The following is a 17,768-nucleotide window of genomic DNA, read 5'->3' on the forward strand; positions in this document are numbered from 1 at the left end:
TGGGAGTGCAGTTTAGCACTACCCTAGACTCATTTATGAGCTCTGAAATATGCAGTCTATCACATTTGGAACAAATGTATGCTACAGTAAGCATAACCTAACAATTGCTCGTCTTTCAGCAACTTATAATTAAGGAAATATAAAAGACGTACTTCATAAACATTCAGTATAAATGGAAAGCTTCAAAAGTGACAAATTGTATCAACAGATAGCAGAATTTACAAAAAATAATAAAAACTTCTACAGAGCTTGTGTGCTTACAGGATATGGGAGTTGATATGCAGAATAATAGACTGTGTGGCACATAACTTACAGCAGCACAAGGTGAGAACCCCAAGGACATATGCTAGTGGATGTACCTAATGGAATGGCTAGGATAAAATGACACTGACCCAAATTCTGTTCTCAGTTCCATCAGTGAACACCTGGAGAGGGCTTCCAGAATGTCTGGCCCTGCATTTCTCCAGTGTGTCTGGACTCAGTTCTGTTCTTAGTTACACTGGTGTAAATGAAGAGTAACTACTGAAGTCAATGAAATTATACTGATGAAAAAAAGGATAAGTAAATCTGGAAATATATCCTTTGTCTCTAGAGCAGGAGTTCTCATCAAACTGGGAGTCGTAACCCCTCAGGGGGTCACAAGGTTATTATGTGGGGGGGGGTCATGAGCTGTTAGCCTCCACCCTCAAACCCTGCTTTGCTTCCAGCATTTATACTAGTGTTAAATATATTTTAAAATGTGCTTTTACTTTACGGGGCGGGGGGTCACTCTCCTAGGCTTGCTGTGTGAAAGGGGTCATCCATACTAAAGTTTGAGGACCACTGCTCTAGAGAATATTTCTGGGATAGTTTTAAGGGACAGATTCTGCCACCCTTACAGACACTGAGCAGTATCCTTCTCCATGCTGAGGCGCGACCATTAGAGAAAGGTACTCTTCAATGTGAGAAAGGCTGAATTCTGCGACCCAATCTAACTGAATAAAGAAGTAGATTAAAATTAACGAGCTGCTTTGTAATTTTCCATCATGGTTTCTACCTGTAAGATCTCAATGATTTTTAATTTGGTGTCCATCACAGTCACATCTTCACTGTCTGGGCTGGCCTGCTTGCTCGAGTGGAGGCTTGGCTGTATATCAGGTACGCTGATGGGAAAGATAGATCCTCTGCTCAGTACCATTTGTGTCATCATCTCTCCCACACCATGGATGGTCCTCATAACATTGTTTCCTAGGTATTAAAAAGAAATCATACAACTGGTGAACCTCCCTTTCAAAACTACACACACTCTTCATGTGGCAAAAATACCCCAACAGTCTTAATAAATCTACTAAGGACTAAATAATCTCTTTCCAGCTAAAGCTGCACAAGAGGGAAAGAGTTAAGTCAAAATATCTGTAGTTTTGGAGCCAAATAAATCTGCCACATCACCCTCCTGCAGAGGACATACTTGCAGGTCAACGGAAAGGCCAGGAGACACGGTTCCCCAAACACTCATTCACCCCCATCAATGTGTTCATCACCTGGTTCTGCAGGGAACACCTCAGGAGAAGAGTGCATAGTTCAGTTTCCATGCCCACTCTCATTGTTGGCTTCTCCATCAAGATTTTCCACAAGGTTGCCAATTGGGATGGTGGATTTGGTAACAGAATTGTAGAATCACAGAGGTTCAAGGATGGAAGAGACCTCAAGAGGTCATCATCTAGTCCAGCCTCCTGCTCTGAGGAAGGATTAAGTATACCTAGGCCATCCCTAACAGGTATTTGTCCAACCTATTCTTACAAACCTCCAATGATTGGGATGTAAACACCTGCACCTTAGGAACTGGACTGAGACCAACAAATGAACAAAGAAGCCAGCAGTTGGTAAGGACTTTTGGTCTCTACAGACCTAATCTGATTTTAACCAGTGACCTAGAGGTAGAAAAAGCTTTGTATGCTGTCCCCTATTACCAAAAGCCTGTGCCATTTGATCACCTTACCAATCAACTAGTTATTGTGTACATCTATATCTATAGGTACATATAAAATTTTTTTAATTGTTTAACAGAGATAGGAAATAATTGCTTGACTTACAGCACAGTTACTCCCTCTGTTTAAATTAATCAGTGTTCTGAACATCAAAGAACACACATTTTGGAACATTTATTTGGATGTACTCAACATACTCCCATCCACAGCTCTGCGCACATACACACACTCCATAAAACATATACAGCCTACAAGCTGAACCAATGTTCAAACCGCATTCTCCCATCATTCAGCCCCATTTGCTCAACCTTCCCACTTCAGAAAAATCCTGGGAAAAGGACAGATCTTATAGCTTGACCTGAATGTCAAAATGTTCCGTAGAGCAGGGGTTCTCGACCTTTTTCTTTCTGAGCCCTCCCCCCGCCCAACATGCTATAAAAACTCCATAGCCTGCCAGTGCCACAACTGTTTTTCCGCTATAAAAGCCAGGACCAGCATTAGGATGTATCAAGCAGGGTAACTGCCCAGGGCCTCACACCACAGGGGTCCCCACAAAGCTAAGTTACTCAGGCTTCGACTTCAGCCCCAGGTGGGGCTTCACCTTTCTGTTCTGGGTCCCAGCAAGTTTAACACTGGCCCTCCTTGGTGACCCCCCTGAAACCTGCTCATGGCCCTACAGAGGGCCCCGGGCCCCTTTTGAGAACTGCTGCTCTACAGTTACAGTTCCTTGCCTGGGCTCCTCCTAGGAAGAAACTCACTCTCCTCAGAGCTAAGCTTTCCAGTTTAATCTAGCCCTAAGAGCCCAGTTCAACCATCCATTCTATTGACTCTGCTAGGAGTTGGATCAAACACCACATGAAGATGCGGTTTGTTCAGACAAACTGTGCTGTTCTTCTACTCAGACTTCTGACATGAACAGCAGTTCTATGAATGAATGACTATCTTCATTCTAGGATGGGGGAAGAAGAGGAGGAGGAGGAGGAATTTGAGTCTTGCTCTGGACAGGACATAATGGTTCCTACCAGCGCGAATTAGTCTTTTCATAACTCATAACTCACAGATATGACTAATGGATAAGACAATGAGATGACGGTGGAAAGAGATTCTCCCCTCTAAGCAAAGACAATGATAAGTGGGAATACCAAGAGTATGCAAAAGCAACCAAAGGCTGGAAGAGAAGATCTAATTTGCCAGAGGAAGGCTTAAGTAGTTCCTTGAATGTCTTCTGTATACTTTAATCACCAGGCAACTGCAACATCACAATAATCCGCTTTCTATATAATCTGCTGCAAAAGGTCAACATCCTATTATATTTTGCTAGCAATATCCTCCCCTTAATGCCTTTTTGCCACCATTCATGGAGTTCATATATTGTATGTGAGGAAAGAGGGGGCCTTTAACCCTGACTTAAAAAGAAGAAATAATTTGCTTTTTCAAAGTGAATGAGACAGATTAGTGTCACGTTTCAGGTCCTGTTCAGCATTCAGCCTGGTGTGCAATCTGTCTGAATTAGGCTTTTGAAAATACTCCTTCACCTCCATACAAGTTAAAAGGGCGAAATAATTTCTGACCATTTTTGCATCATGCTAGGAAGAAAAGCACTGGATATCAGATTGAAGACTAAATCCTGACATCAGGGTCATATACAGGCAGATCCTCCTAACTGCCTACACATAAGCAAGGTAATAAAAATCTTTCCAAATATCCTCCTGGCTACTGCATGGTGCTGGAAATTGCATGTCTGGCAGAAATGATCTTTAAACTGCATGAAACACGAGACTAGGATCACCTCTCCACAAAATACTAAACAATGTTTATCTGCATTGATTACAATGTAGTTACATCAGTGTAAAACAGGCTTACGAAGAGGAGAATCAGGCCCCTTGACCTTTGAAGTGGCTCCACTTAAGTTAGTATTTAAAAGAAAAAAAAACATTTACCCCAATTTGTGAAATAGATTATCTCATTCATAACGCCCTGTACTTTCAGCTGCATAGTCTGCTAACAGCGAAGTGCGGTTGTAGGACTATTCGGTATCCCCTGGGTTTAAGAAATAGAGCAACAACAAAAGTAAAAGACCACAGTACAAGATCACTGGACTGCCTCACTCCTTGGTGACCTGTCATATCTTTACTTGAAAAATGTATATGGAGGTTAAAATTTTCCCAATTAGTAATGGAGATTTCAGAACTCCATTCATCAGTGAGTCAGGGTATTTATTCAGTAAGTTCATTGGTATTTGGAAAGTTAATGAATTCTGCATAAAAAGAGTCAGTGGAGTTACAACACAATACAACCGGTACAGCAGAGTGAAGAACTAGGCCGCATAAATTGAAGAAGTGACAAGATAGTCTTCTAGATTTTTATGTCAATCCCAATTTCTTTCTAAAAAAGCAAATCTTGAGAGGTACTTTTAATTGATTTCAATGGGATTTGCAAGCGCCTGGCATTCCTCTCAGGAATGGGTCCACTGAATGTAGGTATTCAGTATATACGTGTGCAATTTCTGCTTGGAAATTCTCTGTATATTTCAGTCATTCCAACCTCTAAAATAAATCCTGCTGAAATAGCAAAGGCCCAGGTACTGTGCAGTATAGGATTAGACTTCCCACCATCCACCCCATGAGCTCTGATCAAGGGTAATGCATAGTTGCACTCTGTCAGGAGCAGATCAGAAATCAAACTGTGACTCAGTCACCCTGTGGGCTGGTTCCTCTCTTACTCCAGAGTGAAGAGTAATCACTTCCCCATCTGCAACAGATCAGCAGTGCTGCTCTGTACGTTTCGGGGGGGGGGGAGGGCACAGAGCGAAGGTTTTGCCCAATCCCCACTTCCGCTCACTCGTCACCCACCCACGTGGAAGGGGAGAAGATACCCCAGGGACGTCTGAGGAAGGTTGGTGCAGTGGCTACGATGATATGGATAGGACATGAGACCCAGGTTCAATTCCTACTCTGCCAGGTTTCCTGCGTGACCTGGGGCAACTCCCTTAGCACCTCTTTCCCTCCATTCCCTGGTCTGAAAAGTGAGGATAATAACAGCACTTCCCTACCTCAGAGTGCTATTGAGAGGATAAATATACCATGGAGGAACTCCATACTACAGTGAGGAGAATTATAAGAGTACCAAAGAAAATAAAAGAGGCTGCTCCTTCCCTTCCCCGACGCACAGGTGCGAATTTTCAGTTTTCCCCTGGGATGCTCCATCCCCAATTGGCCCTGAGGCCCCTCCTTCCCCCGAGACGCCACCCTACCCCCTCCCCAGAGCATGTCCTGCCCTCACTCTGCCTTTTCCCACCCTGCTCCTCTCACCCGCTGCCAAACAGCTGATAGGAGGCACTGGGGGGAGGAGCTAATTGAGAGGTGGCTCCTGAGCACTCACTATTTTTTTGCCTTGTGGGTGCTCCAGCCCCAGAGCACCCACGGAGTCAGCGCCTATGCACAGACTAGCAACAGACTAGGAAGTACAAGGGAATAAGGGGAATGCAAGACACCTTCACAACTGAACCTATAACAAAAGGAAAAGTTACACTGGATTCACTACACTCCTTCCTCCCAAACATTCCTTGAACATCAATCTTTGTGTGACTGAAAGCTAGAGGAAGATCAGCTAAAGAACGTTGTCATTTTTTGTTGTATTTCATTAATACAGCAGAAAGTGTTTTTAGTGGGAAAAAGCCTACTTAATCAATTTTAGTATTTATAGCTGCAATGGCTAAGACCCTCTTTAACAAATATAGTTTTCTTTCTGTCAACAATACCGGCAAGGCTAGGGAGTAACAGGCAATTCGATCTCATACAGCATCTTAGCAAATGGCAAGATATCAGCAATTATATTTTAAATTAACACGCAGCAGGTTTAGGGGGAGAACATTCCTGGAATGAAAATGAAATGGCACTTAGAACAATTAAATATACTTTTCAACCTGAAAGAACTCAAAATATTTCACAAGCTATATATATGCAGACCACCACTGAAACACAACTGTCTCACAAATGGTGGGTGACCACCAACCAGTACATACAGTGCACAACAGTGGGGCCCCAGAGGGGGCACAGGACACTCAGAGGAACCTGTGCTTTAGGAATATCCATGAAGAGTAGGCAGAAACTTGATTTTAGACGTCTCCTCCAAGAGACCAAAACACAGTAATCTACATGCCACTCAATGTAAATATCTGCCTCAGAAGGAAGAGGGCATAAATAAGATCTATAGAAAATTTGAACCAAGAGTAGGTATGTACTTCAGATCTGTTACATACAGTGAATAGGGCCCTTTGTTCTATTCCTAGGTTAGGTCTACACTGGGGGCGGGGGTGGGGAGGTCGACCTAAGATGCGCAACTTCAGCTACGCAAATAGCGTAACTGAAGTCGGTGTAAATTAGGTCGATTTACCTGGCCATGAGGACGGCGGCAAGTCGACTGCAGCCACTCCCCCGTCGACTCCGCTTCCGCCTCTTGCACGCGGTGGAGTTCCGGAGTCGACAGCAGAGCGATCGGGGATCGATTTTATCGTGTCTAGTGTAGACGCGATAAATCGATCCCCGATAGATCGATCACTACCCACTGATTCGGTCGGTAGTATAGACGTACCTCTAGCAAGTCACCTCATTTCTCTGCTTTCGTTTCCCCTCACACTTTTTGTCTCGTTTGCCTAGTTAGATTGTAAGCTCTCGAGGGCCGGGTCTGTGTCTTACTAAGTATTTGTACAGCACCTAACATACTGGGGTGCTAGGTGCTACCACAATACAATAATAAATAATAAGTTAACCTACCACCTCTACTGTTACTAACTGGGCTAAATCCTGAGAGTTACTGAGCAGATGCCTCTCAGGAGAGAGCACAAAATTTATTTTGTGAGACACTTACCCAGAGTTGCATCCTTCTGTCAAGAACCCCAAGTGCATCCTCTTATGGTTTCACAATTCTAGTGTAGAATATGTCCAGGGAGTTAGTGATAAGTGATCTTTTCACCAATATATAGTACAATGAAAGAGTGAAATCAACGTAGGTTCCGATACTCATTTAAAGGAGTTACAGATTGACAGGTACTAAAATGAGGGGCTTAAAAGAGAGAGAATGCTTGTCATCTTTTGGAAAGACAACTGTGCACCTCCTTTTCATTGCATTGTATTATAGTGATCACAACTTCCTAATGAATATCAGTTTCTGTCACAAAACTGTGGCACGTAAGCTCATACAATTTGGCATGACTGACAACACAATGGCCTCTCTGAGACGAGAGAGATTTCAGAGGAGTTAAGTTATAAAGAACATGCAATCGACATGTTGGATAATGGGACACCTCACTTCCTGCATAAAACATATGTCCTGATAAATAATGTACTGGTCTGAACAATTCTAAGAGCAAAATAAAAACAAACGGCTAGGTGCTATGCAATATAGCATGGCTGTTAAACGACAGAGCTATATTCAGGGAGAAAAGCCACTAGAAAAGGAATTGGCAAACTATGCCTTGTCTTAATATTGTTCCCAGACAGTGGCTAGGTGGTGGCTTTAGTCCTGTTCCCAGTGGACAAGAGGCAACAACACTACAAGGAGCATCACAACTGACACAATTAGGAACCCTTGTTGGCAGTCTCAGTGGTGAGGCTAGGACTGATATGATGTAGATGAGGTATATGGGTTAGTGTGAGGAAGCTCAGAAAGAGCAGTGCTCCATGTCATACCTGGGCTGTAGATAAAAAATAGCTAACCGTGGAGACTGAAGTCTATCCGACACCTTTTACCTACCCTAATGTTTCTTAGGGACAGATTATGATGCCCTTTCTCAGAGCGAGTAGTTTTCTTGCTGCGCAAGTAGCCCCCTGGACATCAGTGGAACCACTCCTGGCAAAAGATACTATTCCGCATGAGGAAGGGTATCACTGTTTGGGCCCTTAGTTTATTTTAAACCTTAGAAGGTAGTAAATAGAAAACTGTTGAGGATACTTTAGAAAAAAATAGTCCGAAAATATTTTCTGCGGAAATATCATTGACTGAATACAAGACTCAATCCAAAACATCAAACATGGTTAAATGTAATACCTAGTACTACCAGTTATATATTTCTATTCTTTTACCAGTCACAAAGGGACTGAGCCTTCTCCCAGTGCTATAAAATCAATGGAAGTTTGGCCATTAACAAGTAAGATTGGATTCCTAGGGTTCAAAAGTGCTCCAGCACTCACTGCTGGAGCGAGATATTCAAGAGTGCTCAGCTCTCAATAAGGCATTTTAAAAAGCAGCCAAGTTTTCAGACAAATTTCAGCAGCAAGGAATTCCCAGTAAGAACACAGAGCTGCTGGGTGCTGAACAATTTTGGAAATCTTTATTTAGGTGTCTAAATGGGAGTTGTTGGGTGATGGATTCTTTTTTAAAATCTGGTGCTTAATGATCAGATGGAGAACAAATGCACTTGGGTCAATCACTCCGACAACTGCCATTAACCTGTCCAGTAAAAGGGCAACACATCGGTCAATCTTATTTATAAAAAAAGGGGGGGAAGGGGGGACAAATGAGTGGTTTTGCAGACAAATGTGTTTATTTTGTGTGACACTGCTCACATTACGCCAAACTCTCTCTGAAAACATTTTCACCTCAAAAAACCAGGACGCATTTTCGTTACTGAGTACTGTAGAGCCAAACATATTGAGGTCTTGCAAATATATTCTGTATTGCCATGATGCTTATGTCCTCTGGATATCTGCACTCCCATTGCAGTGTGATAAGAACCTGGCAGCATGTGCTACTTAGAAAATTCATGCTTAGGCACCTCATCTCTCACCCAAACTGACAGACTGGGAGGAAAGGATGGGTAAACGGAATAATAAACTTCCCAATGAGCCCAAATATCATCCCTGTGTGTGGCACCAAATATTTCTGAATATCATCCTGAAATTACTGATATTCTGCATTTTTGGTTAACCCATTCCTACCCCGAAAACTCTCTCTTTAGGACAGTAGTTTTCAACCTGTGGTCCACAGACCCCCAGGAGTCCTCAGATTACATCTAAGATTTCTGAAGAGATCCGCATCTCCATTCAAAATTTTGTAGGGGTCCACAAATGAAAAAAGGTTAAAAACTAGTGTTGTCGGACAGCTGAACTGCAGTCACAAAAGACCCCAAAAGACTCAGAACACCCCTGCCCCAAAGATCCTTTTTCCTTCAGAGAGGGAGCAGATGGCCCATTCCTAGAATGGAAAAAAAAGTCTCTGGCTGCTGCTCTAAACACTTAGAGGTTTTACTGTCCCTCTTCTATCAAGGCTTGGGCCTCCTCCCACTTGCCAGAGCCTCTTTCAGGACCGAAGGATCTAAGACACTGCCCCTTGAAGATTGAAGATGTAGGGAGCAGCCACTCAGCATCCCTAAATGTCTCAGCTATTTCCTCTCTCACTCCTGCAACAGATGAAGCCTGGTGAAGAAAGGGAGCCCCTGGGGCCTAGGAAAAAGGGGGTTCTAGAGGTGATTGAGCTGTGGTGGATAATCAGATTAGATTTTGAGGTCTGGATATAAATTAAATTAATGGAGATATCCTATCTCCTAGAACTGGAAGGGACCTTGAAAGGTCATCAAGTCCAGCCCCCTGCCTTCACTAGCAGGACCAAGTACTGATTGTGCCCCAGATCCCTAAGTGGCTCCCTCAAGGACTGAACTCACAACCCTGGGTTTAGTAGGCCAATGCTCAAACCACTGAGCTATCCCTCCCCCCCTATATTGGATATCACTTGAATATCACTTGAATATTAGAACCCATGACTCCAAAGGATTGCCTGTTTCCCCACTCTAACCAAGATCACAGCAGAGGCAGCTCCTCCCTACATTGGTCCTGAGCGCATGAACTGCTAAGAGCCCACAACTTCCACAGAAGTCAGCGGCAGTTGAAGGCTGGGCCCAAACCAGCATCAAGTTTTAGTAAGTGCCTCTGCAATTAGGTGACTTATGGCGGGAACAGGAGTCATCTCCAAATGCCCTTGCTTTTGTGGATTCCCAAGACCCTTAATACTGATTCAGTGTAAGCTTTTTAAATTTTATTCATATAGAACTAGCCCAGGGCATGTAACAGTGGCCAGAACGATGGGGTTCTCTGGCAGAGAGCCACCTGTGCTGTAATGACCAGTTACCATAAGATAAATTAAAAACCCCTTAGCAGCTTTAACTCTAAATGTCTTTGCCTTTGTTGATCTGGCCACATTTCTTCATGTAATTTAATTTTTTGTGCATGAAAAGTTATAGCCATTTATGAGACATACAACACCACCACTTTGATACTTAAAGGAGCACATTTTATTTCGAATCCTTTGAGCTATATATTATTTGCCAGGAACATAAAGTCTTATAGCTCCATTTGTGGAAGAGGTATTAATTTTTACAGGTTTTCCATAGAATTTGCTCATAAAGACTGCAGAATGTACCATAAACAAATGAACAGCATGCTTTATTTCTTCATTAAACCATACTTCACCCCTCAATAAACTAGCTGACCTCAGGATAGCCTATTAGAAATAGAATACATAACATTAAAGGGGAGAGAGTGAGGCCAGCTCTACATTCCACGGGGCCCTATCTGAAAATACACGTGAGGCCACATTCAGCTCCCAACTCCCCAATAAAACTGGATCTCCTCCATATATTCACAACACATACACCTCAAACACCTCCAGTTTGCTAACAACCTACTCTGGCTACGAAGAAAACTCCACCGACTCTCCCCTTTTTGTGAAGATCTGCCATTTGTGGTGGGACCTCCTTTTCCACTACATGGACCCAGAAAACCAGAAAGTGTTGCCGGAGTTCAACTTTTCAACGGGGGAGGAGGGAAGGCAGGGAATTTAATCTCTGCAATGGCATGCTGGCCCTCAAGCCATAAAGGGTCATGGGAATCTCAGTGGGCCTTCTAGTTGGCAAGATGGGTAAATGTGTGCTGTATGGGGTTCCTGGAAAAGGAGGGTGCTCTAGGATCACATAGGGGCACAGGCCTAGTAGCAGAAAGAACAATTATGAAAGAGAAATATTCCACTCCGGAAAATCAAAACGTACCTGGAGGGGAGGTAACTCCCATTTGTACTGGCTTTCTTTTGTCCAAATAACAGTCAAATAAGTAGCAATTACTGTATTATAGAAATCTGATCAGCCTGCCCAAATTTCCCAAGAGTTAATCCTCAAATAGTCTGCTGAATCACTGTTTTTAAACTGTTGGGATAAATTATCTCTCCAGTCTGACAGGTAGGAACTGTCTTGTCAGTGCTGCTAATCAAAGCTTGCCTCAAAATGATGTTTAGACTTGTTAACAATAAAAAGGAGCAGCTAATGGATATATATGCAAGACTTAGAAACAATCTAATCAATTCAACAGGCCTTAGATGAAATCCAGCCCCTTTTTCCTCGGTGGCAGAGGAGACGAGGTGCAGGAGATGAGGCAGGATTGTCCATGCGTGGGGTCCAAATCCCCTCTCTTCTATTCTAATACTGCTCATTTGCTTTGGTTTCTGAGCAGCCAGCACCATATTAGTCAGAGGGGCTCTCTAACGATGCTTCATGTTGATGTATTTGGGGGGTGGGGAAATGCAGGGCCCACGTGCCCTGCCATGGAGGGGCAGAGGAAAGGAGTGAGGAGCGTACCAGTGGACCCACCATCTACCGATCCACCAGCCATTACCCTTCACATGGAAGGTGTGTAAACGCAGCCGGGGCTGCTGAGGTCTCAGGGACGCACTAGAGGCTGTGGAGCTCTCCCGCTGCTTTACACGCTGTGATTGGCCCACGATGCCAGACTCCACTGGTCACCTGTTACATTTTCAAACAAGCACTTTAGTGCTTTCTCCCATGCTGCCCCTCATCTCCAACATCTACAAAACTAACCCATTACCCTCCTTCAAAACCATCTGCTGCGATGCCTACAAAAAACTGGACACCGGTTAGGCCACTGTTGCACTGACACCAAAGCCTCTCCTACTGCCCAATGCTGTCTCGCTGCTTCCTTGCACTCCTGTCAGTCTGTCTGAATCGATCTCCTCTCCTCTTATACTTCGATTGTAAGCTCTTTGGTGCAAAGACCATTTACTGTACGGTGTTTGTACAGCACTGAGCAAAACAGGTGCCTTCCATGAGGGGGCACCTGGGCACTACGGTTTAGCAAACAATAATAAGTAATTACATTGGTTTTCTTTGTTCCTGCTCTTTTGGGATCAGATGGGAGAAACTTTTCTCCCTATTGACCTAGGACAGATTCAGATGAGTGATGCAGAGGTGGCATGCCCTGTGTGACAGACCCAAACCAGTGGGGTACAGGAGTCTGGTAGAGGGCAAATATACTGGTCACTGGATGAGTAGTTTTCTGTTCCCTGAGTGACCAAAGCAGGGGCTGCACTAGAGTAATCAGGAACCTGCTAGAACCAATTAAGGCAGACAGGCTGATTAGAACACCTGCAGCCAATCAAGGCAGGCTAATCAGGGCACCTGGGTTTAAAAAGGAGCTCACTCCAGTCAGGGAGGGGGGAGCCAGAGGAGAGGAAGTGTGTGAGAGGAGCTGGGAGCAAGAGGCACAAGGAGCTGAGAGTGAGAGGGTGTGCTGCTGGAGGACTAAGGAGCACAAGCATTATCAGACACCAGGACGAAGGTCCTGTGGTGGGGATAAAGAAGGTGTTTGGGGGAGGCCATGGGGAAGTAGCCCAGGGAGTTGTAGCTGTTGCGCAGCTGTTACAGGAGGCACTATAGACAGCTGCAATCCACAGGGCCCTGGGCTGGAACCCGGAGTAGATGCTGGGCCCGGGTTCCCCCCAAACCTCCCAACTCCCCATCAGACACAGGAGGAGTTGATCCAGACTGTGGGGAAGATCACTGAGGTGAGCAAATCTGCCCAATAAGCACAGGACCCACCAAGGTAGAGGAGGAACTTTGTCACACTTGTCTGTCATCAAATTCTTGGGCTAGTCAGTCCCTCTTAGAAATCAATATTAATTAATGAGATAAAATTTAACTGCTATTCTCTACAGTCAAATAGATTCTATTTCATATTCTTATCCTAATTTAGAGTTTCCACCTTGGATTTACAACAGAGTAAAAAACAAAAAAACAAACAAACAAAAAAACCAGAGCTGTATACCTTTTCCATTTGGTCACACCTCTTCTCAAAACCTACTATAACAGGATCCGCAAATCAGTTTCCAACTGGGTGTAGTAACTGTCAAAACCTTGCGTCAAATGAAGAATCAATTTAAGATCAAGCAATGTAAATGTACAATAAGGCAGTGACTGAATTTATAATCCAGGGCAAACTCCCACTGTACTCTTATCTTGCAGGAGTTTTGACTGCATTAGAGCTGCAGGATTGAACCTATAGACAATGCTAAAATTTAAATACATTTATTTATGCTGTTAAATCGTCAGTTTCAGGTATCAAAGTTGGCATTTCAGTGCTGTGCCACAGCTGGGGTTTAGTGCTACAGTCAAAAGCTCTAAGCTTTAATTACGAACCATGCATTCTCACAGCATTACAGCCATAGCCTAGACATTTGTGATTAGTGACTGGGTGGATTAAATAAAACCTTTAAAGATCCCAAAAACTAATGATAGCCCCCCCCAAAATAAAACCTAACAATTGCATAAGGAACCTTTATTTATCTAGTTTTTAATATTTAGCGTGTATTTTTTTTTAAAAAAGATCAACATAAGGCTCAAATTTTGCAGTCCAGGTAAGCATTGCCCTGAATGAGGAGTTGTGCAAAGCCACACATCCCTAGGGGTAACATGGGGTACCAAGCGTGCCTCCAAAGCAAAACCCTGTCTCTGCCTGCATCGGGGGTGCACAGACTGCACAAACCCTGTACAGCTCTGTGTGGAGGGGGAATCATGGCCATTCCCCTGCCCCTTTGAGAAGGATGCAGAGAGGGAGCAGTACCTGCACTCCCATGAGCTTAGGATCTGGGATTGTCTCTGTCCCTTGTTATTGGCGCCAGAGATCTTCCACTGTTAATAAGGGCAAGGAACAATCCATCCTTTAAATGTTTACATACTATTAATGTCTGATCAAACAAACGCTTACTGAAAAATCAATGTGGTGTTTTCTAAAGTCAAGCTGCCAACATATCTTCCTATAGCCATGAAATGCAGATTGGGCTTTTTTCTACTGTGATGCTGACTTTTTTTTATTTACTAAGTTAAGAAATGGGTATTATGAATTCAAAGTGAGAATTAAAAGGCAGGGCAGGCACCGATAAAAACCGACAGATGAATCCAGACACTTCAGTTTTATAACAGGCAGAGAGTGAAGATGTATAAAGGGGAATGGAACCCCTAAAAATAATTACTACAGGTTATAAATCACAACATAACCCTGTTGGTGGTTTAGCCTCATGATAGCACTTCTCTACAGGAGGGCTCGGCTCAATTCTTGGGGCCTGATTCTCTGATGCCCTGCATCTTGCAAAGTCACCAGTGCAAAGTAAGTGTAAAATACTAAATCAGAACAGCTCATTTTTGCATTGGTGCAAATGGCTGCACAAGGTGCAGGGTAATGGGGAACAGGGTCCATGGTTTCCTTTTCCCTGGGGTAAAAAGGAGTGTGTGTCATGGTGATGGCATGCTCAGCCCATGTAGGCACTTTCCAGTAGCCCTGCCATAAGCAGGACTCCCAAAAGCATCAAACCAATCCTACAGCTATAAGGGCTTGTCTTCTTGGCTGCTGAAATCGATGCAGTGGGTGTCAATTTAGTGGGTCTTCATTAGAGCCGCTAAAATTGACGGCAGAGCGTTCTCCAGTTGACCCCGATACTCCACCTCTCCAAGAGGAGTAAAGTAAGTTGACCAGAATGTCTCCCGTCAACGCAGCACAGTGAAGACACCAGAGTAAGTCGATGTAAGCTACGTAGCTGGAGTGGCGTAACTTAGGTTGACTTACTTCTCCTTTCTACTCCCAGTCTTAGGGCTTGTCTTCACTACCGGGGTAAGTGCTCAACAGCAATCCTTCTAGCCAACCAGGAAGCTGTACTGATGGACTTTGATGAAATTTTGTCAGTTCCTCCATGGTTGCAAGGACGGAGGTTGTTCCTTATATGGACCTCTAAGGGTGGGAAAAGAGGGTTGGGATGGAAAAAGTGGGGATGTTCAGGTCTCTGACTAAGACACAGAATCATGTGGAAAAAATAAAAAGAAAGAGCAGCTATTCCACTGCTTCTGGGCCATTACTTCCTGTCTTTGCAATGCATACTTAAGGACTCCTTAAATTTCAAGATATATTACTGACATGATTCATCGGAATACAGTCTATCATGTCACAACCTAGTTAGTGACTTTTTGATCCTGAGTTTTAAGATATGAACTGAACAATTTACATCAGCTGAGGACCTAGCACCTGGATCCAATTCATTCATTCATTAGAAAGCTACAGTAAGAAACCAACTTATGGAGAAGTTATAAATAGTTGACATTTCAGCCACACCAGCTGTCTTTTGAATGTCAACAATTACAATACCTGGAACTGCTTTCTACTTTTCCCTTTTTCATTTTAATCTTTGCTAAAGTTAACAATGATTGTTTGGGTTTCCTTTTTTGCTGCACTAAGATCTTCAGAGATGCAGCTATCGGAATGTGGCCCTTGAGAATATTCAATGGCCAGAGATAAATTACTCTCAGAATGCATCCCCGCAATATATGCGCCCTGAGGGCCTAATTTTGTCCATGCCAAAAGCATGTACATCCACAGGAGCAAGGGAAAAATGCAGAGCTGCCTGGGAGCACGCCAGGTTACACAAAGGGTAAAGGCCTTTCCACATTTAGTACCACTGTGCACATCAGTAGTGAGACTAATGTGCAGCTCATATTCTTTTGGATACATAAGTTAGAAAAGGGGCAGACACCCACTCAGGGGCGGCTCTATGTTTTTTGCTGCCCCAAGCACGGCAGTCAGGCAACATTTGGCAGTGGCAGCTCTGCGGGTGATCTGCCGGTCCCGTGCCTTCGGCATACCCGCCGCCGAATTGCTGCCGAACCCACGGGAGCAGCGGACCTCCCACAGAAACGGCACTGAAGGCTGCCTGACTGCCGCCCTCATGGCAACCGGCATGCCACACACACACACACCAGCTTGCCGCCCCAGGCACACGCTTGCTGCGCTGGTGCCTGGAGCCGCCCCTGCACCCATTGGAGACAAGGCATGGTCAACCCGAGAAAATGCACATTCTCATCTTCTAGAAATGGCGGCGTGGGATGTCCAGCAAGTCTCTCAAGCTATTCCAGCCTAAGAACAACTATCTCTACACAGCAAGATTTTATTGCAAATATCCAGGCGATGCCAGCACACCCAAATGACCCTGCAGGATGCACCTAAGGATGCAGAACAGACTGACACCAGTTCAAACTGGCAAGGAACTCTCTCAGAAGAGACAAGATTCCTAGCCACTTGACTAGCAGGAGAAGGAAGAGTAGGGATCATGTCCAAACAAACACCATTAAGAAGTCAGTCCTTTTCAAGGCAGTGCTAGTCCCACACACACGGTTCACCGTTACACCCACAGCTGCACACGTCTACAGTCCATCTGCAGTGCTCATAATAATAATAATAGGAGATATATACCAATCTCCTAGAACTGGAAGGGACCTTGAAAGGTCATCTAGTCCAGCCCCCTACCTTCACTAGCAGGACCAATTTTTTTGCCCCAGATCCCTAAGTGGCCTCCTCAAGGATTGAACTCACAACCCTGGGTTTAGCAGGCCAATGCTCAAACCACTGAGCTATCCCTCCCCCCATCAGATTTACATCTGTGGAAACAACTACATCCAAGAAGGAAACTAAAAAGGATCAGCACAGACAAAGGTGGAGGCTGCCCACAGGGACCAAAACATTTTGTCCAGCACCCTCTTGCTGAAAAAAGTGGAGATAAAGATGGAGGAAATGGCATGTGACACATTACTACAGAACAGTGCTGCATCCAGTGAGCCAGCCTAGGTGTTGTGCATAGATTTAATTTAGTGAAATAGGCATGGGGGGAAAAACCCACCTATGTTTGATCTCCTCTACTGACTTTCACTGTTCTCTAAATAGCACTACACTGAAGTGTACTATATCAGAGAATCATAGAATATCAGGGTTGGAAGGGACCTCAGGTCATCTAGTCCAACCCCCTGCTCAAAGCAGGACCAATCCCCAACTAAATCATCCCAGCCAGGGCTTTGTCAAGCCTGACCTTAAAAACCTCTAAGGAAGGAGATTCCACCACCTCCCTAGGTAACCCATTCCAGTGCTTCACCACCCTCCTAGTGAAAAAGTTTTTCCTAATATCCAACCTAACCCTCCCCCACTGCATCTTGAGACCATTACTCCTTGTTCTGTCATCTGCTACCACTGAGAACAGTCTAGATCCATCCTCTTTGGAACCCCCTTTCAGGTAGTTGAAAGCAGCTATCAAATCTCCCCCTCGTTCTTCTCTTCTGCAGACTAAATAGTCCCAGTTCCCTGATATATGTATCATCTGTACCTGTTATTCCCACAGATCTTATTCGTATCTTTCAGTGCTCTAACTCCTAACTTTCTGATCTTAGTTATATTGGGGTAGCTCTGGATTTTCATGGATTTGCTCTGGATTTACATCAGCATAACAGAGCAGAATCTGACCCTCTGTGTTCAATAAATAACTTTTCTTCCTCCAGAATAGCCTGAAACACATACCATCAATGGAGAGAGAAAATAGAATTGGTGAAACAGAGCCATGGGTGATAGTGGTGAGTAAAGACAATGAGTGGAGGGGGACCTCAGGTTTACAAACATGTAGAGAGATCAGACTGACCTAAAATCACAGATCTGA

General features: G+C 44.1%; 1 protein-coding gene across 2 annotated transcripts in view; it reads right to left on the minus strand.

Moving 5' to 3' along the window:
- The window catches only part of ITPR2 (inositol 1,4,5-trisphosphate receptor type 2), a 340,900-nt gene that overhangs the window by 195,750 nt on the left and 127,382 nt on the right, over positions 1-17,768 (minus strand). For both annotated transcript variants that reach the window (XM_044993884.1, XM_044993892.1), the window contains exon 22: positions 1,037-1,227. In XM_044993884.1, the coding sequence (XP_044849819.1) occupies positions 1,037-1,227 (191 nt within the window). The remainder of the gene's footprint in view (positions 1-1,036; positions 1,228-17,768) is intronic.

The sequence above is a fragment of the Mauremys mutica genome, chromosome 1 (assembly GCF_020497125.1).
Source record: "Mauremys mutica isolate MM-2020 ecotype Southern chromosome 1, ASM2049712v1, whole genome shotgun sequence".
NCBI lineage: Eukaryota > Metazoa > Chordata > Testudines > Geoemydidae > Mauremys > Mauremys mutica.